Source organism: Vanacampus margaritifer, chromosome 6 (assembly GCF_051991255.1).
Source record: "Vanacampus margaritifer isolate UIUO_Vmar chromosome 6, RoL_Vmar_1.0, whole genome shotgun sequence".
Lineage (NCBI taxonomy): Eukaryota > Metazoa > Chordata > Actinopteri > Syngnathiformes > Syngnathidae > Vanacampus > Vanacampus margaritifer.
Window position 1 is genome coordinate 19,044,454 of NC_135437.1, and position 22,257 is coordinate 19,066,710.

Here is a 22,257-nt window from a genome sequence, read left to right on the forward strand (position 1 = left end):
TGTGATGTCATCCTCAGTCGACAACAAGTGGCAAAATGGCCGCCACCTGAAATGGATAAAAAAACGCTGAATTTTGCTGCATTACTCATATTCCACAAATGTAGTATTAATCAGAATGTCATGTTTAGATTTGTGAGGTCAGATATAACATATTATTGTTAAGATATGTTTAAGGTTGACTTCATTTTAAGTGATGCCTTCTGTTTGTTTGTTCTTCCTCGTTTTTTTGGGGTTTTTTTTGAGTGCGGGCACAAGATGTTGGCAGAGACAGCTGATTTTTTTTCCCCCACATTGACAAGTCATACTGGCTATTTTGATAAATATGACAAAAGTTTTTCTTTTTCTTTTGAAAACTGCAAACTCCTTCTTGCAAACATTTTTCTTTCTGGCCATTTTTAAATCAAATATGGCCCTTGAGCTCAAAGGATTTCCCACCCCTGCTGTACATCATAAATCCAAACTGCTGTACACTCTTAACCGGGGCTGGCACAACCGTTACTCACGTCAACCACATTTTGCCCTTCTATAAACTCAAGTGAAGGACGATTCTGTCCCTGTAAATAACTTATCCATTCAATCCAAGCGTGGGAGCTCCCTCTTGTAGATCCACCTTCCGCTCCAGAGCGTCCATAAAGATCCAGGAAGCAGTCTGGGGGGGATTTTGGAAAATAAAATGACTGATTGCTGGTGTGTGGCCTTTCCTCCTTTCCTTTTTCCTTTTGGGTCCAAAAGAGCTGTGGCTGTCACGTCCTTGTTGACCACGTGAAGACAAAGGGACTGTATGAAAACTGACGGGAGTGTTTCCAGCGTGCCGGGTCGGGCCCTCTAGAGGAGGGAGCTGGGGCTCTCTGGGTGTGGCGGTGGGGGGGTGTGCGTGGGGCTGTGGCGCATGGGCAGAATGTCATAGTGGGCAGAGATGTGGCCGGCGCGGGAGAGGTCGTACGGGTTCTGGGAGAAGCCGGTGGCCATCCCGTTGGGCCCTTGCAAAACACTCACTGTGGGCTCTGCGATTGCTTGAGGGACAAAAAAAGGGGGGGGGGGGGTCAGGGGAACGGTGGTCAGTAAAATATTTACGACACCAGTGTTTCCCAAACTTTATTGAGCCAAGGCTCACAGTTAACATTTGAAAAATTTCATGGCACAACATGTCACAAAAATTACAAATGTATTTTTACGACTATAAGTCACAAAAAAAAAAAAAAATCACTTCGGCTCAGGTGCAACTTTGAATTAGAGCTCGCACTGGCACCCAAAATCCCCGTTCCCTAATTGTGTTGGCTTTCTTTTGTGGAATGGTTATTGGTGAATTACCACTGGTGACCAGAAGGTGGTGTTAATGCACAACAAATATATGGCAACCGGCAGAAAGAAAATAGAAGAAGAACATGCCAAGAAGAAGACAAACTTCTCAAAACTACATGAGAATCAGTTTTTCAATTCTTGGGGGAATTACGTCAAAACCACATTATTATATAAACTTGGAAAATTAGACATTGCTTAAGATATTGGAATAAACGGACGGTACTTTTTTTTTCTCCACAAACATCAATACAATGTGACAATTTTTTTATACTTAAAAAAAAACTAAAAACAAACCGTGTTATAGTTGAGAAATTACGGTAATTGTACCTCTAATTGTTCTGCCTAAGATAAATTATTTGTTGTAATTAAATAATAATTTTGTGACCAACTAGGTGAACTGCTGAACTCTCACGCTAGTTATTTGGAATCATTGGACTACATTATTACGAAAACAGTCAACTAGTTCTCCAGAGTCGATCTGAATATTAAAAAAATAAATAAATCCATAAACACAGAATAAGAGTAAAATAAAGGAGGGGTTAAATATAGTTTGAAGTTTTTTATCATCGTTTTTATTTCATTTTGAATTTTTTAAAATTCAATTCTAATTAGTTTATAGAATGGATTTATACATTTTTTAAATGCTTCTTTTTAGATACTTAAAAAAAGTAGTTTTAGTATATATATATATATATATATATATATATGAGAGAGAGAGAGAGAATTTGTTGTGTGCAAGGTAAAAAAAAAAAAAAGGTCACTACATATTGTCTAATAATTTAGTACAACTGTTTAACCTTCCTTCAAAATAAACAAAAGCCAAAAAGTGAATTTATGAAACTGAATTGACAAAGATGAATGGACGACATTTTTGCTATCATTTTAAAGAAGAAGTTTTGTAAACGTAAAATGTAACTTCAGCTAGTTCCCGTCCTCTTAACATGCTCTGGTTTTTATTTTATTTCATTACTGATAACGTTTGTCCAATTTCAGTTTTAGTCAGCTTTCAAGTTCTCACCGACATCATAGATGTTCCCTCTCGTGCCTCCCAGGAGGGTGGCGGTGCCCCCGAAGGGCACTTCGCGGTGGGAGGGCGACTTCATCTCCACGTAGCTGCTCTCGGTGTGCTTGCACGCCAGCCCTGGCGGGTCCCGGATTGTGGCGTAGGGGTTCTCGTTGTTGCACACGGGGCCCTTGATGTAATCTGCCGCAGCGGAGACGAGCACATTCAGTCACAGCTAAGGATAAAGCCATGGCCGCCGGTGCGTAGCGGTACGAGCAGAAGACTAATACAACCGCTTCTTTAAAAAGTTACACTTGTTCTGCCTGGACTGAATTATGGCGATGTGAAGTCATGTGGGTAGCGAGAGGAGCGAGCGGATGACTCATCTCATCCATAACGGTCTCATCAGTCAGTCTATGAGGCCTCATTATGGACCGCAAGTAAGGCTACTTCAGACCACTCTTCGCACCCTTGGGTCTCTGGCAGCCACCGGCGACCGCACAGTGCGGGAGAACAAATAACGCATCGGGGCATTGAGCCACGGAGGGCAATTGCCGCTGGGAGGAAACGGCATGACCTTCTTCAAAAAGATTTTCCACAGAAATCATGGAGGATATGAGAAGATTGGGGTGCGTGTTGCATTCAAGTGGCCAAAGGAACCATTTGGTGAAATTGACTGAAAGGGGAAGTTGAGTCAAAAATGTGCCCCCGCTAGTCGAAACAGTATTCTGATTAATACTGCGGTTGTGGAATACGAATTCATCAGAAAAATCTGTTTTTATCTATCTCAAGGGGCAGCCATTTTGTTACTTTCTCCTGCCACTTGTTGTCCACTAAAAATGACATCACAGTGCCTAAAGGCTCTTCTTGCGAATGTCACATGACCAAACCCAGAAAACAGGTGAGCCGTTCTAGTCATTACCTGAGCTGTCATTTTCAGTTGAAGTGGCAGCAAAAGGCAAAATGGCCGCCTCGAGATAGTGGGGGCATAAAGAACCAATATTTGTAAAGAACATTTTCAACTTTATTAGTGCCAGGAAAGTCGAACAAGACACACACACACACACACACTTGTACTTCTATAATTGTGAGGACATAATGCATTTCCTAGCCCCTTCCCCTAACCCCAACCATCAAAAATGATTGTCTACCCCCATTCCTTACCCTAACCTCAACCAACACCCAATTCAAACCTAAACTCTAAAACCAAGTCTGGACCCTCAAAAAGAGGTCTTGAGTTGTGAGGACCGGACAAAAATATCCTCAATCTGTTGACGTATTTCGGTCCTCGCAATCTAGTATGTACACACGCACGCACGCACGCACGCACACGCGTGCGGTGATGCTGAAAATGAATTATTTACCTTTCCTGGAGCCTCTCAGAGCCTGCGTCTCCCCCTGTTGAACATCTGCTGCAAAATGTCAAAAGATGAAAGTCAGACGTCGCATAATTCACACAATCTGTGGTTAACTTTTTTTGTTTTGGCACAACGTGGTACTTCTTTGTAGTATATATATTTCAATGAGAGTACTTTTTAAGTTGCAAGTTATCACACGTCCATAACCTCCTCCAGTCAACAGAGGTCAAGATGGGATATTTTCAAAATCATGAAGAAGAGACTCTTCACAAGCCCTCCATCAGTGAGAGCGTACGTTCGAAATCGCCAAGCACAAAGAGACAAAACGCCACTGAACAAAAAACGTCACAAGTATTTATCTCGTCTCAAATGGCACAAGTTAATTGTACCTTCTGCCATTTAGTTGAAGTCTTAATCTGCAGACACGACGTGTTGTTGGTACAGTATGGATAATTGAAAAATATACATGACTTATAAAAGAGGGAGATTTCAATAAAAAACTTACTTTTTTGTCATATTGTCAAAACAATTGACTTGACAGTAGTCCATGACAAATATAATTTGTTAAAAAAAAAAAAATCTGCCATCTTTGCCCCCATTTTTTTGTTTCTACCTTGATGCACAATAACTGCTTTATTCCAAACTGACATGTGAATACCCTTCGGCTATACGAGCAGTACATACTCACTCGCTGAAAAAAACGTTATATACACAAAAAACTGCAAGAGTGCAGTGATCCTTTTTTGTTGTTGTGACGTATGCAATCTGTTTTCAAATTTTTCAGCATTTGTTATTTTCAAAACTTGCCACATTTTCCAATTTTTCAGTTTCGATCTAAAAAAATAACACCAGAACTGAAAACTAAATTGAACATTCATAGAAATGGTGTCAGATACTTTAACAGCTCATGCCAAGACAAGACCTTTGATGTCTTTTGTACACTTTATTCATCTTAACGAGTATTTTTTCTGAAAACTGACTTTTTTCTCTCCCTACATTTGAAAACAGATATCTGTACTTTCTACTTTGTCAAAACAGGCTCATAACTTTTAGCAACGTCCATGGCTGACAATGCAGGGGGGGGGGGGGGAAGCAAGACGCAAAATAGACTGCGGTTCATATCTCGATTGGGTGAGATCCAGCGGTCATTTTAAGGCAGAAAAAAAAAACAGGGACAGCAGTCACATGAATAAATGTGAACCAGGGAGCACTAATGAGGATGGCAACAGATTGGGAGAATTGTTTGATGATATCGGTTACAAGACTAACACGTGGCGAATGCATTTTGCATTTTGACAGCATAGAAACCAACAGCTTCTACCACATTTTCCATCTAGTCGGAAAAACAAAAAAACAAATACGGTGTATTTTTCCCCCTTTCATACTTTTCTGTCGCAAATTTAGCATTTTTTGTTATTCACTTCAGATTTGCAGAACAATGGAGTTGGGAACACATTGATACCGATTATTAGTAGTCTAGGAGGCCAATAACTGATATTTGAAGCCGATATTCATTTTCAGGAAGAAAAAAAAAAGGGGGGGGGGGATTGGCGTCAACATGTTTTCAAAAACAAATGCCAACCTGTTTATTAAACAATTTTTTAGACTTTTCAAAATGTAGAATTTTTTTTTTTAATATTAGACAATTGAGATCTTTTTAAATTTCTAACAAATCATAAAGGGAGCTCCCAAGGTTATTAGTATGTCTTAAAAAGTTTATTGGAAGCAAGTTAAAGGCAATTCGATTCGTATCACGATTCATAGGTCACGATTCGATTCGATACCGATTAATCCCGATACGAAATTATACATTGATTATTGCGATTTTTTTAAAACTCAAATTTAGAAAATACTAATCAGTAAACTTGTACATGTACACTGTAAGATTTGTAGGGAAATGTATCTATTTATCTGAAAATTACGGTTGCGGTCTGTTTGTTTGAACAGCACTGAAATAAAATATTAACGCTTAATGTTCCATTAATATAACATTCTTCCATGCTTAATGTGTAAATCCTAACCCTAAGTAAGACGTTTTGTTGAATATTCCCATTAAAAAAAAAAGTTTAAAAATTGATTCGGCCGCATATTGAATCGATTCGAGAATTGCGCGCTGTAATATTGTGATATATTGCCGGATCGATTTTTTTCTAACACCCCTAATGTATAGTTTTCTACAATAAATTTTTTTTTGCCCAAAATGTAGAAATACCTGACATCTAAATATTTCAAATTTCCTTGTTTTAATGTCCAACAAAAACAGATGGTTCAGAAGTTAAAGTGAACTGAAAATTTAAATAAATAGCTCCCTGAGATAATTCTTTTTAGATTTACCTCATATCGGCCGTCAGATTTTAAAAGGCCGAAACCGATATTTGTCAAAATGCCCAACATCGATCTATCCCTAATAAAGTACATTCTCGTATACTGTCTAAAATAGAATTCAACTTGAGCCCAATGAGAGTACAGAGGTTAACATGATTTGTATATTCAATATATTCTATCTAAAATATATTATTCTCCTGTGGACATTCAACTATTTCAGCAATTATGGATGTTTCTCTTAATACCACATTCCTCCAGAGTGCAGTAGCTGACCCGGCGTAAGCCATCACAGAGGAATCCAACACGGGGTGAGAAGGCATACTAACGAGTTCTCACTGACCCGTGTTCCCCTCAGCACCGCAACCGCGCTCCTTCCAAGACGCATATCAAATGAAAATGAGAGCAAAGGTTTTTTTTCTAACAAGGAGCCTGTGGTTCATCTTCATTCGCAGCGGGGGGGGGGGGGCCAGGTCGCCGGTGCGGGGCCCGCTAAAAGACACGCACGTCTCTGCCCTTGGGGCGGCGGCGCAAAGTCACGATGGATGAGCTTATTCGTGAGGAAAACTCACCCAGATCGTTGAGGTTGCAGTAGGCTCTCCATTCCGAAGCGTTTCGGCTTTTCAGAGTGCTCGACTGCGAGGGGGTGAAAGAAACGCGGGTTGGTTTTGATTCGAGTGCAACTTGTGTGGCGTGTGAGCGTACTTTGAGGGTCAGCGTGGCGTCCAGGTTGCTGGAGATGGTTGAGACGACGTTGCACTGGGCCACGGTGTGGTAGCTGGGGTTAGAGAAGCACTGGCCGCTGCCGCCGCCGCCGCCGCCGCCGCCGCCGCCGCCGCTGCTGCTGCTTGGATTGTGGTTGACCTCAGCTGCGCTCGTCTTTATGGCCACGGTGCTGCCACACTCTGACAATTTCAGAAACAATTCATATTATTATTATTATTTATTTATTTATTTTTTTGTATGTGGGTGAGGATGTGTATGTGCGAGTGTGTGTGTGTATTCATTAGTTCACCTAAAACCTTTTAAAAAAATCCCATACCGTTCACCTAAACCAAACACTTCCAGCCAGAGTCGTGAGGCCGTCAGGAGACCCGAGGAAGGACCAAAGAAACAATTCATATTCATGTAGATAAGTTATATACAGAAAGACAGATTATTATTTTTTTTAAATCAAATCAGGAGAGGAACTCACTGATCCATCAATTTTCTATAGAGCTTTTGAAGAGGAATAAAACTATTTTGTCCTCTTTGCGTGTTCCAAAAATTTGAAGACAGATTTAATGTAAGAAAAAACAGAGATCTCTGGACATCGTGACAGGCTCCAAACATCACATAACAGGTGGAATTTCAGAGTGCCGAATGTGTCTCTTCCGCGTGTAAAATGGCTTCTTATAGTTAAACAGACCGCCTCTCTTTCATTTGTAGACAAAACATACTCTCTTGGTACTTTTCCGTGAGCGACGGCGAAAACAGAGTCAGGGTCACGTGTGTGTGTTCAAGGACCAAATGTGTTTTCGCACAGAACGCTGAGAAGGAATTTTTTAGACCAAACAATTTACCATCTTAGGTTCAGGTCAAATTATACAGTAGTTCAACACTACCTCACATCTACAAAACATTTTGACATGGTTAATATAAAGAATATAAATGCTAATAATGTATAACAATGGTTAATATATGGAAATAAAGAATTTAAATGTTACTAATCTAACACTTTTTAGGGTTGAATGATTTTGAAAAATAAAAATAGTTTTTTTTTTTGGGCGAATTAATGTGGAAAAAAAGGTCCACTTCACATCTATTTTATAATTATTTCTTTTAACCAAACATAAGCAATTAATGAATCTGTAATACAATAAACAATATTAGATTTATTATACATAAATGTTTTTGGTTTTGTAGGTTAGATTTATTAAAAAATAAAGGCAAAACAGTTAATATTAGAGATGGCCAAGTACTCATACCAGTTACAGTATTGGTATCGGGACAATACCAAGCCTTATTTTAAGGTATTGGTACACACGACGGCACCCGACACCAGTATCTAATGCCCTCTTGTGGCTGTTTTACGATCAGGAACTAGAAATTAGAAAAGTAAGTTGCCATTAATTTTAAGCGAAAATGCTTTGTTGGGATGTGTAGGTCCTTCTTTAAAATTATCTATTAGTGTTGTTGGGTTTTTTTTTGAGGGGGGGGGGGGTATGTATCAAAAGTACTAGTGGTATCCGTACTTGGTATCGCTATCAGTGACTACAGTACTCAAGACTTGAGTGCATGTACTGGTATCAGTCTGGAAAAAAGTGTTATTGAACATCCCTAATTAACTCATTCAAACCCAAAAACGAGTAAATACGTTTTTTAATGCTTTGTCCTTCACTCCCCAAAACGTATTCATACGTTTATTTATTTATGTTTGTATGTGTGTTTTTTAACGCAAGTGCAAACAGAAGGCTTTATTGCAGCTTCTGACATGAAGAGGTGGCTTAAAGCAATGGTAGTGACAGCAGGTGGCAGCAGAGTATAAGACATGAACCAGGGCCATGTTGCAACAAGCAATCTTTTCCCCAGTGTTTCAAACAGATTTGTGAATAATGATAACAGATAGAAATATACTTTCTTTTCTTGATGAAAGAAGAGACTCTAGTCTTTCTTTTGGTAGGTTCCATATTGTTATAGCAATAGAACACAATATTCTGTAGGCCTTGCAAAATCAGTCAAAATCCAGTAAAACAGCCGGGAGCGAAGGGGGCTGCTTCAGTAAAAATGGCTGGGAGCGAATGAGTTAATATGAAAGTCACTTTATCAACGTGCTTCACTTGTATCCCACTCGTCAGGGTTCATTCAAGGTCGCAAGAACATTTTGAACATTTTCTTGTGACAACAAAAAACATTAAAACTGTTGGCGAATATTTAGTTAACGTTGTGATCTTGAACGACTCCTGGGGCGAAATCAACATTAGCTAACTTTAGCAAACGTTCACCCTTCAATAGGATACGAGCTTTATTAGCGATGTTTTCTTACTGAACACTTGCTTGTTGTCCTCATTCAACCCGACAGACAATTTAAAGTCTTTAATGAATCCAACAATATGCATGATTTCGGAGCCAGGGCAGCTAAGGAAAACCCTCGCAAAGCACAGGAAGAACACACAAACCTGAGTAGGTGTACCTAATGAAGTGCCTTCAAACAAGCCCGGTAGAGAGTACAAGTGATGGAAAGAATCTCACCAGAGAGCGAATAGTCAGTGTTGGTCATCTGCATGGCTTGCGTGTACGACACGCTCGGCTGGATCTCGTGTCCTTTCTCCCGCTGCCTCTGTCTGTACCACACAAACAGGCTGAGCATGGCCATGATGATGAGGAGGAGGAAGATGATGCCCATGACGGCGCCTGCCGACTGGCGCTCCGAGCCGCGGGCCGGGCTGATCTTGGTGTAGGGGTTCAGCTCGTCCATCATGAGAGACGCTATGCACGGGACATTGCAGAGTGCTTGGTTAAGACAACGGGTGTCACATTTTTGGTGAGAAATAAAGTGTTGGATATTGTAGGGTTGTCACAAATTTCTATTCCATCAAATATTATGATTCATCAAATAAAAATGTATTTTGCATTTGTTTATTGCAAAATATTCTTTTTCTCCCAATTAGTGTTTATTAACCAAATATTGTTGTTTATTTGGTATTGTTTAACGATGAAACCAAAGCAAATAAACGACAATTAAGTTATATCACACAATTCAGTTTGTGAAGCAGGGTTGTAATAGTTTTGGAATTTTTGTTTTTCTTTTCCATTTTGAGTGTTGTTTTTCACCATTTTTTTTAAATTACCGATAGTTTTCAGAGCAAGTTTGTTTTCTTTAGTTTTTGTTTTTTCAAAATTGTTATAGTTTAGTTTTTATTTGTTTCAGTATTAGTTTAATAAAAATGTTGTGTATTTTTTGTGTGCGAGATTTGAAAGAAAAAAAATGGTAAGCTTGAAAGTATTAAAGGTGTAGGATGTTCTAGCCATTATTTTTCTTCTTAAGTGGATTTGTAAAATAAATAAATAAATAAATAAAAGTTGTATTTGCTGCCAGTAGATGATGTCGCTTCTACGCAGCAATCAAGTAAAAGACTAAAACTCACAGACTGTTCGACCTTCCTTCTTTCTTCCGGCAAAAGGCCGTGGCTGTAATACTGAAATAAATGCATTTAACCCTGGAGAACCCACGGGGTCAAATTTGGCCCCTATAAATTCTGCTACTCAAATAACAAAGACCTTTTTTTCTTTTCTTTTTTTTTTTTTACAAATTTAACTTCAAAAGTCCAGAGTGCCACTTCTGACCCCTGCATGGGGCCATCTAGTGGATGAATATTGCACTTACATGAGCCAGAGTGGTGGTGACAAGATGGCTGGCAACAAACATGCTGTTTTGTTGAGCTGGAAATCAATCCAAACAAAACCATCTTCTCAGCAAACCATCAGATGGTAAAATTTTATTTATTTTTTTGTTAATCTATTTCATATCATGTTGCAGAATGCCTAGGATATATTTTGATAAATTAGCAACTCTGAGCTAGTTAAAATTGAAAAAAAACCCCATATATTTTCATTTAATGTATAATTCATAATTTTTCAAAGAAGAAAAGGGTTCTTGGGTTCTCCAGGGTTAAAACTCATTTGCTAAATTGAGGATGATTCAGTAACGGATTTGGAAGATCGTATCAGAGTTTGGTGACCCCTGACCTACGATGTGGTCGCTATGAAAACAAGTTTCGCAACTGCGTTTTTGATAACGATCCAGAGAGACGGCCTCGCTCATCTCAGTCATCTGCTCACCTTGATCACAGCGGATTCCTTTATATCCCAGGCTGCAGTAGCACGTCCCGGTCACGTAGTCGCAGGTAGCATTGTTCAGACACTCGCACAGCTGCTGACAGCCGTATCCGAATGTACCGGCATGACACTCTGCATGGAGGAGAGGTGCGTTACTGCAAAATTAAAACACCGAGAGAGCGTCTGTATCCAAAATTATTTATAGCACGCCTCTTATTCTCATCCACTGGGCGTTTTTTTTTTGTTTGCACAGAGCTAAATGTGGCGGGCCTACTAAACTCTGCTCGCAGCTGGTCCCGATGAAGCCGGTTCGACACGAGCACAGGCCCGTGATGTGGTCGCACTCGGCGCCGTTCTGGCAGCGACACACTTCGGAACAATCCCTGCCGTGGAAGCCTGAGGGACAGCCTGGGACGGACGCGTGAAATGTTGCCAATGGAGAAAGAGACGGGAAGACAATGTTGAGACGAGAGCCAAGGTCATTTTGCGGTGCAACGGCAAAATCGATAGAGGTTCGACGTCTGTGCCGCATGCACAATGAGGGACAACGCGAATGACATCGAATATTTCCTGCAGCAGCAGAATATGCTTTGATGTAGATTATTAAATAAAATATATGAATACACTATAAAAGACTATTGAACCTTGTGTGACAGTATATAAGGAACATATTTTGACATATTGACATTAATGTGCACTGAAGATTCAAATGAGTCAAACTTAGATGAACTTACACAACCGCCGCTTCGAACATGTATTAATTTTTATGCTGCCGTCAACTCGAATCTAAATGATAAAGTAGCTTCCGGCATCTGCCCAGATGTTTCGACAGAGTCTGCGCCTGCTGCAGTTCAACCACACGACCTCTAGGTGACAGTGTGTGTTTGCTCAAGGACTCACGCTGCGTGCAGTAGAGACCCGTCCAGCCGGGTACGCACCGACATTCCCCATCGTAGGCACTGCATTGAGCTCCATTGTGACAGTTACACGAGTTGAGACAATCTGGGCCCCAGCGGTCCGAGGGACAGGCTGCACACAACAGGGACATGAGCCAAAGATGAGGAGCAACGTGGGACTTTTTTTTTTTTTTTTACATCATTATGACGCACGCGTCAAACTATAAAATGGAAAGCTGACACAGATCCGTACAGAATATTAATTGGGAGCTCTTCGCTCAACCACTCTGTTATTTGCAATATAATGAATACATCAGACTCGATTGCCTAAAGCTAAATAACATCTATTAGAAATGATTTCTACTACAACAGTGTAGTCTTGAATAAACAGTGGTTAGGCAAAGAGCATTATACAATTTGGTAGTAATGCAAATAACGAGAAGAAATCAATTGGAATAGGTAATGTTCAACAGGGGAAGCTACATTGTTTGTTATGGGGGTGGGGGGGGGGGTCAAACTAGCAATATAATCTTATTTTGACAACAGTACCTTTGGTGTGAGTTTAGACGAACTCAAGGTCAACTATAACAACAAAAACTTACTTGCAGGGGGATATTGAGACCAAAATAAAAAGTTTCCGCTACTTTGCAATCCTAAACATTATCGAGAATACTTTTCATACATGAGGTCCTCCTAAAACATTGACTGTGGCAAACCACAAGATAATCAAATGATGAAGAGGGGTGCAAATAGAAGGTTAATTAGAAAATGAGACCAGAAAAAAGAAAAAAAAAAGAAAAAAAAAGAAAAAGAAAATGAGACCAAAGGATAAAAGAGGGTGGGCATACCCTGAGAGCAGTCGTGCCCGATCCAACCAGGGAAGCACTGGCAGGATCCATCAATGGGGTTACAGGTACCGTTGTTGGTGCAGCGGCAAATTTCAGCACAGGCCCTTCCATACCTGCCGCTGGGACAGACTGAAAACCACCCCCAACAATATTACAACCTGATATGATCACACCTGGCAGACAAAAATGTGAGCAAATTAAATGACGCAGTGACTGGGCAATAATGGAGAATACAGTAATAACAGTAATAACGACACTACTGAGATGTGAACATTGGCAAAAGTGTCACTCTGAAATCATATGTGAACTGATAAGGAAGTTTATGACAAAATTGATTTGACAATAAAATAGCTATTGACCCTGCATACATGCAGCAAATGTCATTCAAATCCTTTAGACTGACTATAATAAAACCTCATTAAGGTGGAAGTCAACCATAAACATTTCTTGACAATAATATTTGACCTCACTAGCCTAAACATGACATTCTGATTAATATTACATTTGTGGAATATGAGTTATGCAGCAAAACCAGCCATTTTTATCCATCTCATGGGGCGGCCATTTTGCCACTTGCTGTCGACTGAAGGTGACATCACAGTCGCTCAGCTCTCAGGTAACAAGTTAACAACCAATCACAGCTCAGAATCAGAAAACAGGTGAGTTGTGATTGGTCGTTGCTTGAGCCCTGAGCAACTGCGATGTCATCTTCAGTCGACAGCAAGTGGCAAAATGGCTGCCTTCTCATATTGATTGAAAACGCTGGATTTTGCAGCTTAACTCATATTCCACACAATATTAATCAGAATACCATAATTAGACTAGCGGGGCTGCATAAGACATATATTAATGTCAAAAACATTTTATTTTTGGGTTGACTTTTCCTTTAATGTTTGCACATCCGCCTCAGATCAAAAACTATATGACTAAAATATACTTTCTAAACTGGACTTTTAGCTATAAGAAAGTTAGAAATTTCCACAAAATATGAACATACAGAATATGCTACAAGTAATAAAATAAAACTGATGATATTGGCAGCGAGTCAGCAGAAATAAGCATCGGTGAAAATGCAGTATGACATTGGCTAACGAGAAAGACGGCAGTGTTTATTTGAGTGGACATGAAGTGATGTGCTTCGACACAAAAAAAAGTCAATCACCGCCTCCCGTGGCACAATCGCCCCATTTTCACCAACCCGAGCGGAATGACTGATGCGCCACAGTATTAAAATAGACCATGTACACAGACCTCTGGATACATTTTTCATGAAATTAATATTTCAGCGTTCCTTGGCGCTCTTCAATAAAAGATATCGCTTGCAATGAAACCTCCATTGTACTTTATTGTTGGGCAGCGGGACAAATTAGGCCCAGATGCTCCTCGCCAGCAGGATGAGGGAACGGCAGCAACAGGACACGCGGCACATCTAAGCTCTGTCATAAAGAGAATAACTCAGCAACGTCACATAAGGTGGCTGCTATACTTATTTTTTTATTTTTTTATCTGGGCTGGTTTTAATGATTTCATTTCAAGAGCCTTTCCGCTCTTGTCGAGACCCCTTTCATGCTCCTTCGAGCAGGCTGTCATTAATGCCAGGAGGTTAGCTCCGCCGTTCGGCTGCTTGTGGGGATCGGAGCCTCGTCACACCAGGAGAGCTTCATTAAGGCTGTGTCTGGCAGGACGGAGGACGAACGAGGACGCAAACAAACGCTCAACACCAGGACTTGTTTTCGCCACGCACCTGCTCGACGTTTCATTACGGTTCAGACAAATGACTACTTTCCCCGCTGCTTTTTTTCATTGTGTTAAACTTTGATTGGATGAAACATTTCTCAAAAGTCATGAAAGAGAATTTAAAAAAACTACCAGCGTTTCCCTACTTTATCAGTTTCAAAAGTGATTTGATGTCAAATCTCAAGTATGAAAGTGTCTCAGCTAGTTAGGTCCAAGTATTTGGGCAATGATGTTTTGGAATAAAGCAAAAGTAATAAAGTGAGCATTGCAACATGATAGTGGTGGTATGAAGAGTATATATAGAATAAAGCCCCATTGAAGACCAAGGTACCAAATGCACAGGTTGTCGTCAGTACTATCTAATTCATAATTTGGAGTCCCTCAAAATGGAGGTGCTCTGCATAGTGTTGGCCTGTACAGTAGAACATGGTCGACTTCCAAGTTCTTCTCAAATAATGTAAAGTATTTTAAGCCCTTCCACAGTTAACTATAGGCATATAATGGCGATGTAATTTCTTATGAGTTATTTCGGTGGCTATTTTCATACCCGGAAGTCAAACGGTCGGTTCAGTAAAACTCTCCCCCTGTGGCTGCCGCGCCCCTCTCATGACGTTCGCGCAACGCCAACGAAACATACAGATAGGTTGTAAGCCCATTTTTAAAATGGACTCTAAATTTCACGGGCTGCTAGATCTCTGCGTTTGGTCACGCATTTTTTTTCTAATCTTGTGAAATTCTGCACATTTTTAAAATTGTAAAATACAACTTGACCCCAGTCTCCACAAATATATGCACTATTATTAATTTTATTACTGCTAAATTTTGACGGGAATTCCCCCCGTACAGGTTTTCCAAGTAAGGGGCTGTTATTAATCGCGTGTTAAAAAAATTTGTGGTGTTAATGAAACTTTAAATTAATTCAAAATTAAAGCACTAATTTTGACACCCCTAATTTTTATTTCAAATCAATTGCAGTGGTGTGTCAAGGTATTCTTTTTTTTTTTTTTTTTCTGGAGAGCTCAGTATCGTTCATTCGGTAATTTTACGGATTTGACATGTCAACATCATTGCTCTCTCTCTTTTTTATTATTATTATTTTTAATTAATAATTTTTTTTATTTTGTATGTGGGTGAGTATGTGTATGTGGTTGTGTGCGTGCGTGTGAGTGTGTGTGTATTCATTAGTTCACCTAAAACCTATTTAAAAAATCCCATACCGTTCACCTAAACCGAACACTTCCAGCCAGAGTCGTGAGGCCGTCAGGAGACCCCGAGGAAGGACCAAAGAAAAGAAAGGAAAGTGAAATCCAGGACCGACCAGACACTGCCCACCAGGCCACCGGGCCACCAACCAGAGTCCTTCACCTTGTGTAAAGGTATTCTTATGGCCTTGTCATGGTTGCAATTTTATGTGTCTCTGCAAACCATGTTGACCAGGTAGTGCTAATTTTGCATTCTACATCCAGATGAAAGGAACAGACATTTGCCAGTAGTAAAAGGTGTCACAGTGAATACATTTTGTCAGTGAGGGAAAATGTCAAGGGGACGCAGAGGGAAGGACACTTGCCTTGGCTGCACAAAGGGCCAGAGTAGCCCGACAGACACTCGCAGTGGCCATTTACGTGATGGCACGGTCCCGTGCTGTGAACACACCGTGGGCATGATTGGCTGCAGCGATGCCCGTAAAAGCCTGGAGAGCATGCTGCGGTGACAAAGCATAACGGAGAAAAGGACACAAAATTCAAGTTAACAGTAGACAGAAAACGAGACATAATTTTGTAATAATGCAAAACGTCATGTCAAAAATGATCAAGGGAGTGCAGAAAAATCTGATCTGGAAGTATTAAAGCATAAGCGACATAAGAGAGACAGAAAGGGGAGGAAGACATCAGAAAAAAAAAGTCTTCAATGCAATAATTCCCATGCCTTGTGCTGCGCGGGGTGTACTGTAAAAGTTATGAGAGTTGAGAACATTTCATGTTCGCTATGTCTCACAGATGCTTATCTGTAAAAGTCAGCACGATTGTATTGAAAGATAAGAAACCTTTAAGGTAACCAAAAGGTGATGTTTTAGGGATAGGCGAGATGATCAAACATAAAACTATGCAAAGAGACAGAAAGTTACATGAAAAATTGTTAGGGTGGTTGAAGCAGAACTAAATATTTGCAAATGGAGCCACTTTTTTCAAACAAAATTTGTTCTATTCAATCATAGCATTAATGGCACTTTTTTCCCAAAAGGTCTTTAAACACACTTTTAAAATAATACAAACACATTTATGATATAGTGAAAGAGTGCAATAGCAATAGATATTGCAAACATATTGCTCAAACATTCAGTTTTTCGAAACTAACAAATTAATCTTAAAATAAACATCAACAATTGTGCCCAAAGATGTACATTATAAGATTATTCTACAGCTGTCACTTTATGTAGACTTAAAAAGCAGGATTCAGAGGATTTAACATCGAATCATTTTCAGCACAAAACTGGGAAACCTTGAGGATGTTGGTCTACTTCCTGTTTACAGTCTTCTTCTTTTAAATTTACATAGTGTAAAACAATAATGCGCCGCCACCTCATGGCCAACAGTGGAGTTACATAGAAAATTAATAAGGCCCAGACCTATAACTACAAAAAAATAAATAAAAATAAATAATCTGTGAAAAAGCAGCACCATGAACCCAGAAACCATTACGGAGTGGGATTTACTTTACTCTTGTTCTAAAATGACTTTTAGAAGAATTATTGATCATTGCCTGCAAGGCTGTCTTCATTTGAGTTAAGAAGCGCGGACATAATGCACCACCGGACAGGTACGTTATTCTTCTTCTGTTCACACAAACACATTAGACACAGCTTGTTTTGACCTGTCGCTAACACTTAGCTACAATTGATGTTTACAGGCCGGTGAGTGCAAATTCACTTCCAATCAGTGAGCTCATCACTTGTGAGCGGCTTCAGACCGACCAAGACGTGTTCACAAACCAGACGTGACACTTGCTGTGTGATGAGTGCTGGGCTGCGCCTGTGCGCTTCCCACTGTGAGCTGGCCGTGAAAGGCAGGTGAGAGGTCAGTGGGGGTGCTGCTGGGGTGGGGGTTTGGGGGGGGGGGGTTACACTTTGATTGAACCACGGGCGTCTCAAGTGCTACCTCTCAGCTGGCTCACCTTCTGTTTTTACAAGGTCATACAAAGGTCAGCAACATTTATGTTACAGTAAAAGTAAGGTCAATGACTTGATTAGATTGTGTTGTTTTTTGAACCTTTTTAAAAAGTACAATATTAGAGTATTGTATGATGCAGTTATCTCCACAACTGTCTACTGCACTGAGAAAAGTTTCATTTTCATTTCAAGAGGTCAATTGAAAAATAATTATCTGATAGCTTTAAAGTTACATAACAATTTTTTTAAATGTTCCCCCATGCCCCTAAAAATCCAGTGATCATTTATCAACTAAAATGTGTGACATTGAGAAAATTCTCCTTTTTCCTCAGCTAGATAAAATCCTTAACAATTTTCTTGAAGATTTATCTAACAACTGAATCATGTAATTGATAAGAACATTAATCAACATTTAATGTTTAATCATGTCTTTGTGATGAAAAGCATAATTTGTGTGACTCTCCACTATATATATCATAGGATAGATGATCATATGAGTTATAACCGCACAGTGCCAACAAGTTAATTTTGCAGTCTTCCTGAATCACATCGGAACGACCATGCTGGAATATACATTTGAATGTCCTTTTAACTTTATAATCGTTTTTTTGTGATACATTTGGGGGGGACCCTGGAAGTTTTGTTTGTATAATGCAGTGCTTCTCAATTAGGGGGGGGGGTTCACACAATGTGATGCCAGGGGGGAGCGTGTGACTTCAGGGAACTTTTTTTTTTTTTTGGGGGGGGGGGGTGTACTACAATAAAGTGTAATTGCACATCCCTGCAGTAGGTGGCAGTGGCGCTCTCATTGGCAGAGAGTGCAGAAGGAGTACTAGTTTATCTGCAGATGTGCGTCATGGTGGAGAGTTGGGGGGGAGGGGCGGTGGTCTAAAATGATTACTTCTTCCTCATTGGGGTGTGCGTAACAAAAAAAATATTGAGAAGCATTGAATTTGGTCAATTCTCAATCTGGTGAAAAATGTCCCAAGACCTGCATCAAACAAAGACCTACCTGCACTGCTTACCACTGAGCTGCGTGGAAGTCAACGGTATCATCACTTTGGATCAAGCGTTTGTGGATTCCACTCACTTCTTTTGCAGGAAGTCCCTCTGAACCCAGGTGCGCACACGCACGTTCCATCCTCTGGAGAGCAGGAGCCTCCGTTCTGACACGGGCAGCTGAGCGAACAGTTGCTGCCCCAGTAGCCTTGCGGGCACACGTTGTCACAATGGATTCCTGCGGGCACATGACAACGACGCCTATGAACGTGTACGCACGCTATGAAGGATAAGAATCACCGCACGAGATGTCATGTCATATCACAGCAGTTCTGCCGAGGGATATTTACTCAGCATGGATCCCCGATTGATTTCCACCCAGAAAGAAGAGGATGTTTTTTTCTTTTTAAACTCCAGCCCATCTTTTCAGACTCCGCCTGCTCTTCCTGAATGTACTTTATTTTTGATCTGACGAGGGCTCCATGCCAGTGCGCCGCGCTGATTAACAGGGCTACCTCTCGGGAGAGCGCCAAGCTTGTCTGCCATTCTCTTTCAGCAGAGCCGGTTTGGAGTACAGTACAGAAAAAAAGAAAGACTCGGGCTACTTGGGCAAAGTGTGGGAAGTGTCACTGCGCGTCGGGATCAGCTCCAAGCAGCAAAAAAATGAGAAAACGTTGCATCCATAACGGGGGCTTCTCGCTGCGCGTGCAGATCTATTAGCACATCCAACGGAGCGCCGCCTTTTCTCGCTAGCGTGCCGGCGCCTTTGAAAACCCAGGGCCAAAGTCCCATGTTCTGTATACGCATGCAGGTTCTTAAGTCATACTAGACTGTTACTTACGCACATGTAAAGTTATGCACTGCATACTCTGCATCCTTTCAAGCACCTGCCTTTATCTTTACGCCTCATTTGAAATTTCCTTTGAGTGAGGATATCTGAGAATGGCGTGGCCATTAAAACAGCGTTACCTTTGAATTAGACCGGCACCAAACTCTGGGGACTATCGTCATTTTTATACAATAACATTGGCACCTTTAAGGTTGACTGTGGAGGAGCAGAGAGGATATGCCATGTTGGTGTTGATGAAAAGGGGGGCACAGTAACCAATGATTTAACCACGAGTCCATCCGTCGATTTCAAAAGACGGGAAAAACTCGTGCGGTTCCGTTTGTGCAAACTGAGGATGAAAAACTGCAAGGCTTTTGGGGTGAGGGAATTAATGCGGACGGAGCTTGATATAATGGTGGCAAACGAAGGTGCTTTGGTTGCCTGGTGAGCCACAAGAAGAAAAGACAAAGTTCAAGTGTTTTCAAAGGAGCTGCAAAGCAACCAGAGGTCTCGCCATCCAATTTGTTCAAGGTGAGAAGGGAAAAGCAAAACACTCTTTCTCGCTTTAACAGGCAGTCCATGTAAACACTCAAATTAGCCGCAAAAGGAAACTCCACAGAAATGAAGTGCTACATGAAGTAGAAATGAAGCTCCAAATTTAAGTGCCAAAGAGCTGTTGGAGTTGGGTAAATCTTGGTTGTTTGATTTGCGCCAGGTGAGTCATTATTCATCCAGTGTGTCACCCACACAAAATATTTACCATAATCACAGACACTTTTAATACAATGACGACCATTTTACTTGATACGAGTAGTGCAGGATTCTTGGAGTATGGTCTATTTAACTACTTTAGAATAATGGCCACATATTTTGGTCTTTGCTTCCTAAATATGTAAGTAGGTCAAATTAAGTGGAATAGCTAACCTAGCGCTGGGTTCAAACGGTACCAAGAACCCAGCAGGTTGGGTTGAAGACTTGACCTATCAACATGGGGTCAAGATCAGGATCCAACAAAGGGTTTAAAAATAAAATAAAAAAATTAAAAAACATTTTTTTTAAAATAAATAAATTTAAAAAATAAATAAATAAAATAAAATACCCATACAGCTACCAAGTAATGGATTGCCAGGTTAGTTCACCTCTGGTTTTAAATAATACTAATTTCATTACCAACATTTTAAAAGAAGAAGCAGCAACTTTGAAACATTATTATTATTATTATTATTATTATTACTTTTCCCCGTTAGGACTCACACAGCAAGTCACTCACTGACACAACACAAACCACTACTAAGGTTTTTAAATAATTTTATAGTTTCAGTACACGAATGCTAGGGGGGGGGGAAACAAAGTTGGATCAAACTGACCCAAGTAGCGGGTCAAAAAAAATTCAACCCAATCTGCCGGGTCAAATAAATTAATAATTAACCCAACCACGGGTAAAAATAACCCAATCTACTCAAAATTCAGGTGACCCAGCAAGTGGTTTAGGAAAACAAGCCAGCATTTTTTTTTAGTTTATGAGAAACAAATATAACTTCTGGCTCTACCTTTTCAACACTGAAAATGGAAAATAAATGTTCAAACTTTACTTATACTTTCTCCCTCTTACCTTGATAAGGTTATCCCATGTAGGCTACAGCACAACGATTTTCAATTAGTTCATTCATAGTTTATGAAGCTTTAATAAACTGTGATCAGTTGTGAATTAAGAACAGCGAGAGTGACCTAGCTCACATTTAACTTTATTGCTGTGGCCCTTTGCTGGATATAAATGTTGGTAGCTCAATATTAAATAATGATTCGTCACCATAGAAAATGACTCCCTTTTGCCAAGAATGGATGGCAGAAGCCAGGGGCGGAGCTATGTGGTGGCCAATGATGGCCGCGACCACACACACAAGGAGATCTTATCAAATAGTTTTAAATACAGACTGGAATATTGCTGTTCCTGCAATACAAATACATTAGGATCTCTATAGTTTGAGCATATAGACAGCTCACTTCATCTCAGATTGACTCCTGTGACCATAACGTCCCCCTCTGTGCACCTCCTCTCAGAGAACACATTATGGAGGTTCTATGACTTCAAGTGTGCATGAATGCCTGTTTGTCCGACCCACTGGGTACCTCCCTGGCCCTGCACCCCCGTGACTCAATTAAGGCAGACAGATGGTCCCGACCGGTGCAGGATTTAGAGCAGAGAGGTCCGTTCTTGCAGATAATAAAAGCCACAGTTCCCCAGAATAAATGCCCCGAGCTCAGGAGGCCGAGCGCGCACTTAACCCTTCTTGCTGAATTTATTCTTTCCATGAGTGCATCTCTCCACCCACGCTGGAGGACCCCCGCGTACACACCACCCACATCCCTATCTCAAATTTGACTTTCTGATGCAACATTTTAGTTTTAAGCATACACTTGTTTTGGCGACAGGTTTTCGAGTCACAGCTCAGAAAATATTTCAAAAGACATCGGGAACAACATTGCAGCAGCCATATCATTACCGTATGCACTCATATATAACAGCTATGGAGCACATAAATGAGCCACATTATGTTGTTGTTAGTTTATTTATATAATTTTTAAATTTTCACATTCATCCACTCCTCAGTGTATTAATTATTTGTGTTTCTGCTCATTGATCTTAACGTTATTTAGCTACTTTACTAGTAAGGCTAAACAATTAATCAAATACAGTGTATATTTATTAGGGCTGTCAAAATTAAAGCGTTAACTGTGGAGATGAATTTAAATTCCTTTTTTTTTCTTTTTTTTCTTTCTTTCTTTTTCTGGAGAGCTCACTATTGTTCATTCGGTAATTTTACTTTTTATTTGTTTTTTTTATTTTGTATGTGGGTGAGTATATGTGTATGTGCGTGCGTGTGAGTGTGTATTCATTAGTTCACCTAAAACCTATTAAAAAATCCCATACCGTTCACCTAAACCGAACACTTCCAGCCAGAGTCGTGAGGCCGTCAG

The 22,257-nt window shown here is 40.3% G+C and overlaps 1 protein-coding gene across 7 annotated transcripts in view; it reads right to left on the bottom strand.

Annotated features, from left to right (window-relative positions):
- megf11 (multiple EGF-like-domains 11) overlaps nucleotides 1–22,257 on the bottom strand; it is a 123,705-nt gene continuing 101,448 nt past the window's right edge. For 6 of the 7 annotated variants that reach the window (XM_077567191.1, XM_077567190.1, XM_077567195.1 and 3 more), the window contains 12 exons: nucleotides 18,541–18,687; nucleotides 15,852–15,986; nucleotides 12,548–12,676; nucleotides 11,704–11,832; nucleotides 11,083–11,211; nucleotides 10,807–10,935; nucleotides 9,217–9,453; nucleotides 6,691–6,890; nucleotides 6,558–6,621; nucleotides 3,670–3,717; nucleotides 2,321–2,506; nucleotides 1–1,013 (listed from right to left, as the gene is read on the bottom strand). In XM_077567191.1, coding sequence (XP_077423317.1) covers nucleotides 826–1,013; nucleotides 2,321–2,506; nucleotides 3,670–3,717; nucleotides 6,558–6,621; nucleotides 6,691–6,890; nucleotides 9,217–9,453; nucleotides 10,807–10,935; nucleotides 11,083–11,211; nucleotides 11,704–11,832; nucleotides 12,548–12,676; nucleotides 15,852–15,986; nucleotides 18,541–18,687 — 1,721 coding nt within the window. In that variant the 3' untranslated portion in view covers nucleotides 1–825. The remainder of the gene's footprint in view (nucleotides 1,014–2,320; nucleotides 2,507–3,669; nucleotides 3,718–6,557; nucleotides 6,622–6,690; nucleotides 6,891–9,216; nucleotides 9,454–10,806; nucleotides 10,936–11,082; nucleotides 11,212–11,703; nucleotides 11,833–12,547; nucleotides 12,677–15,851; nucleotides 15,987–18,540; nucleotides 18,688–22,257) is intronic. The other variant, XM_077567196.1, reaches the window with a different exon arrangement.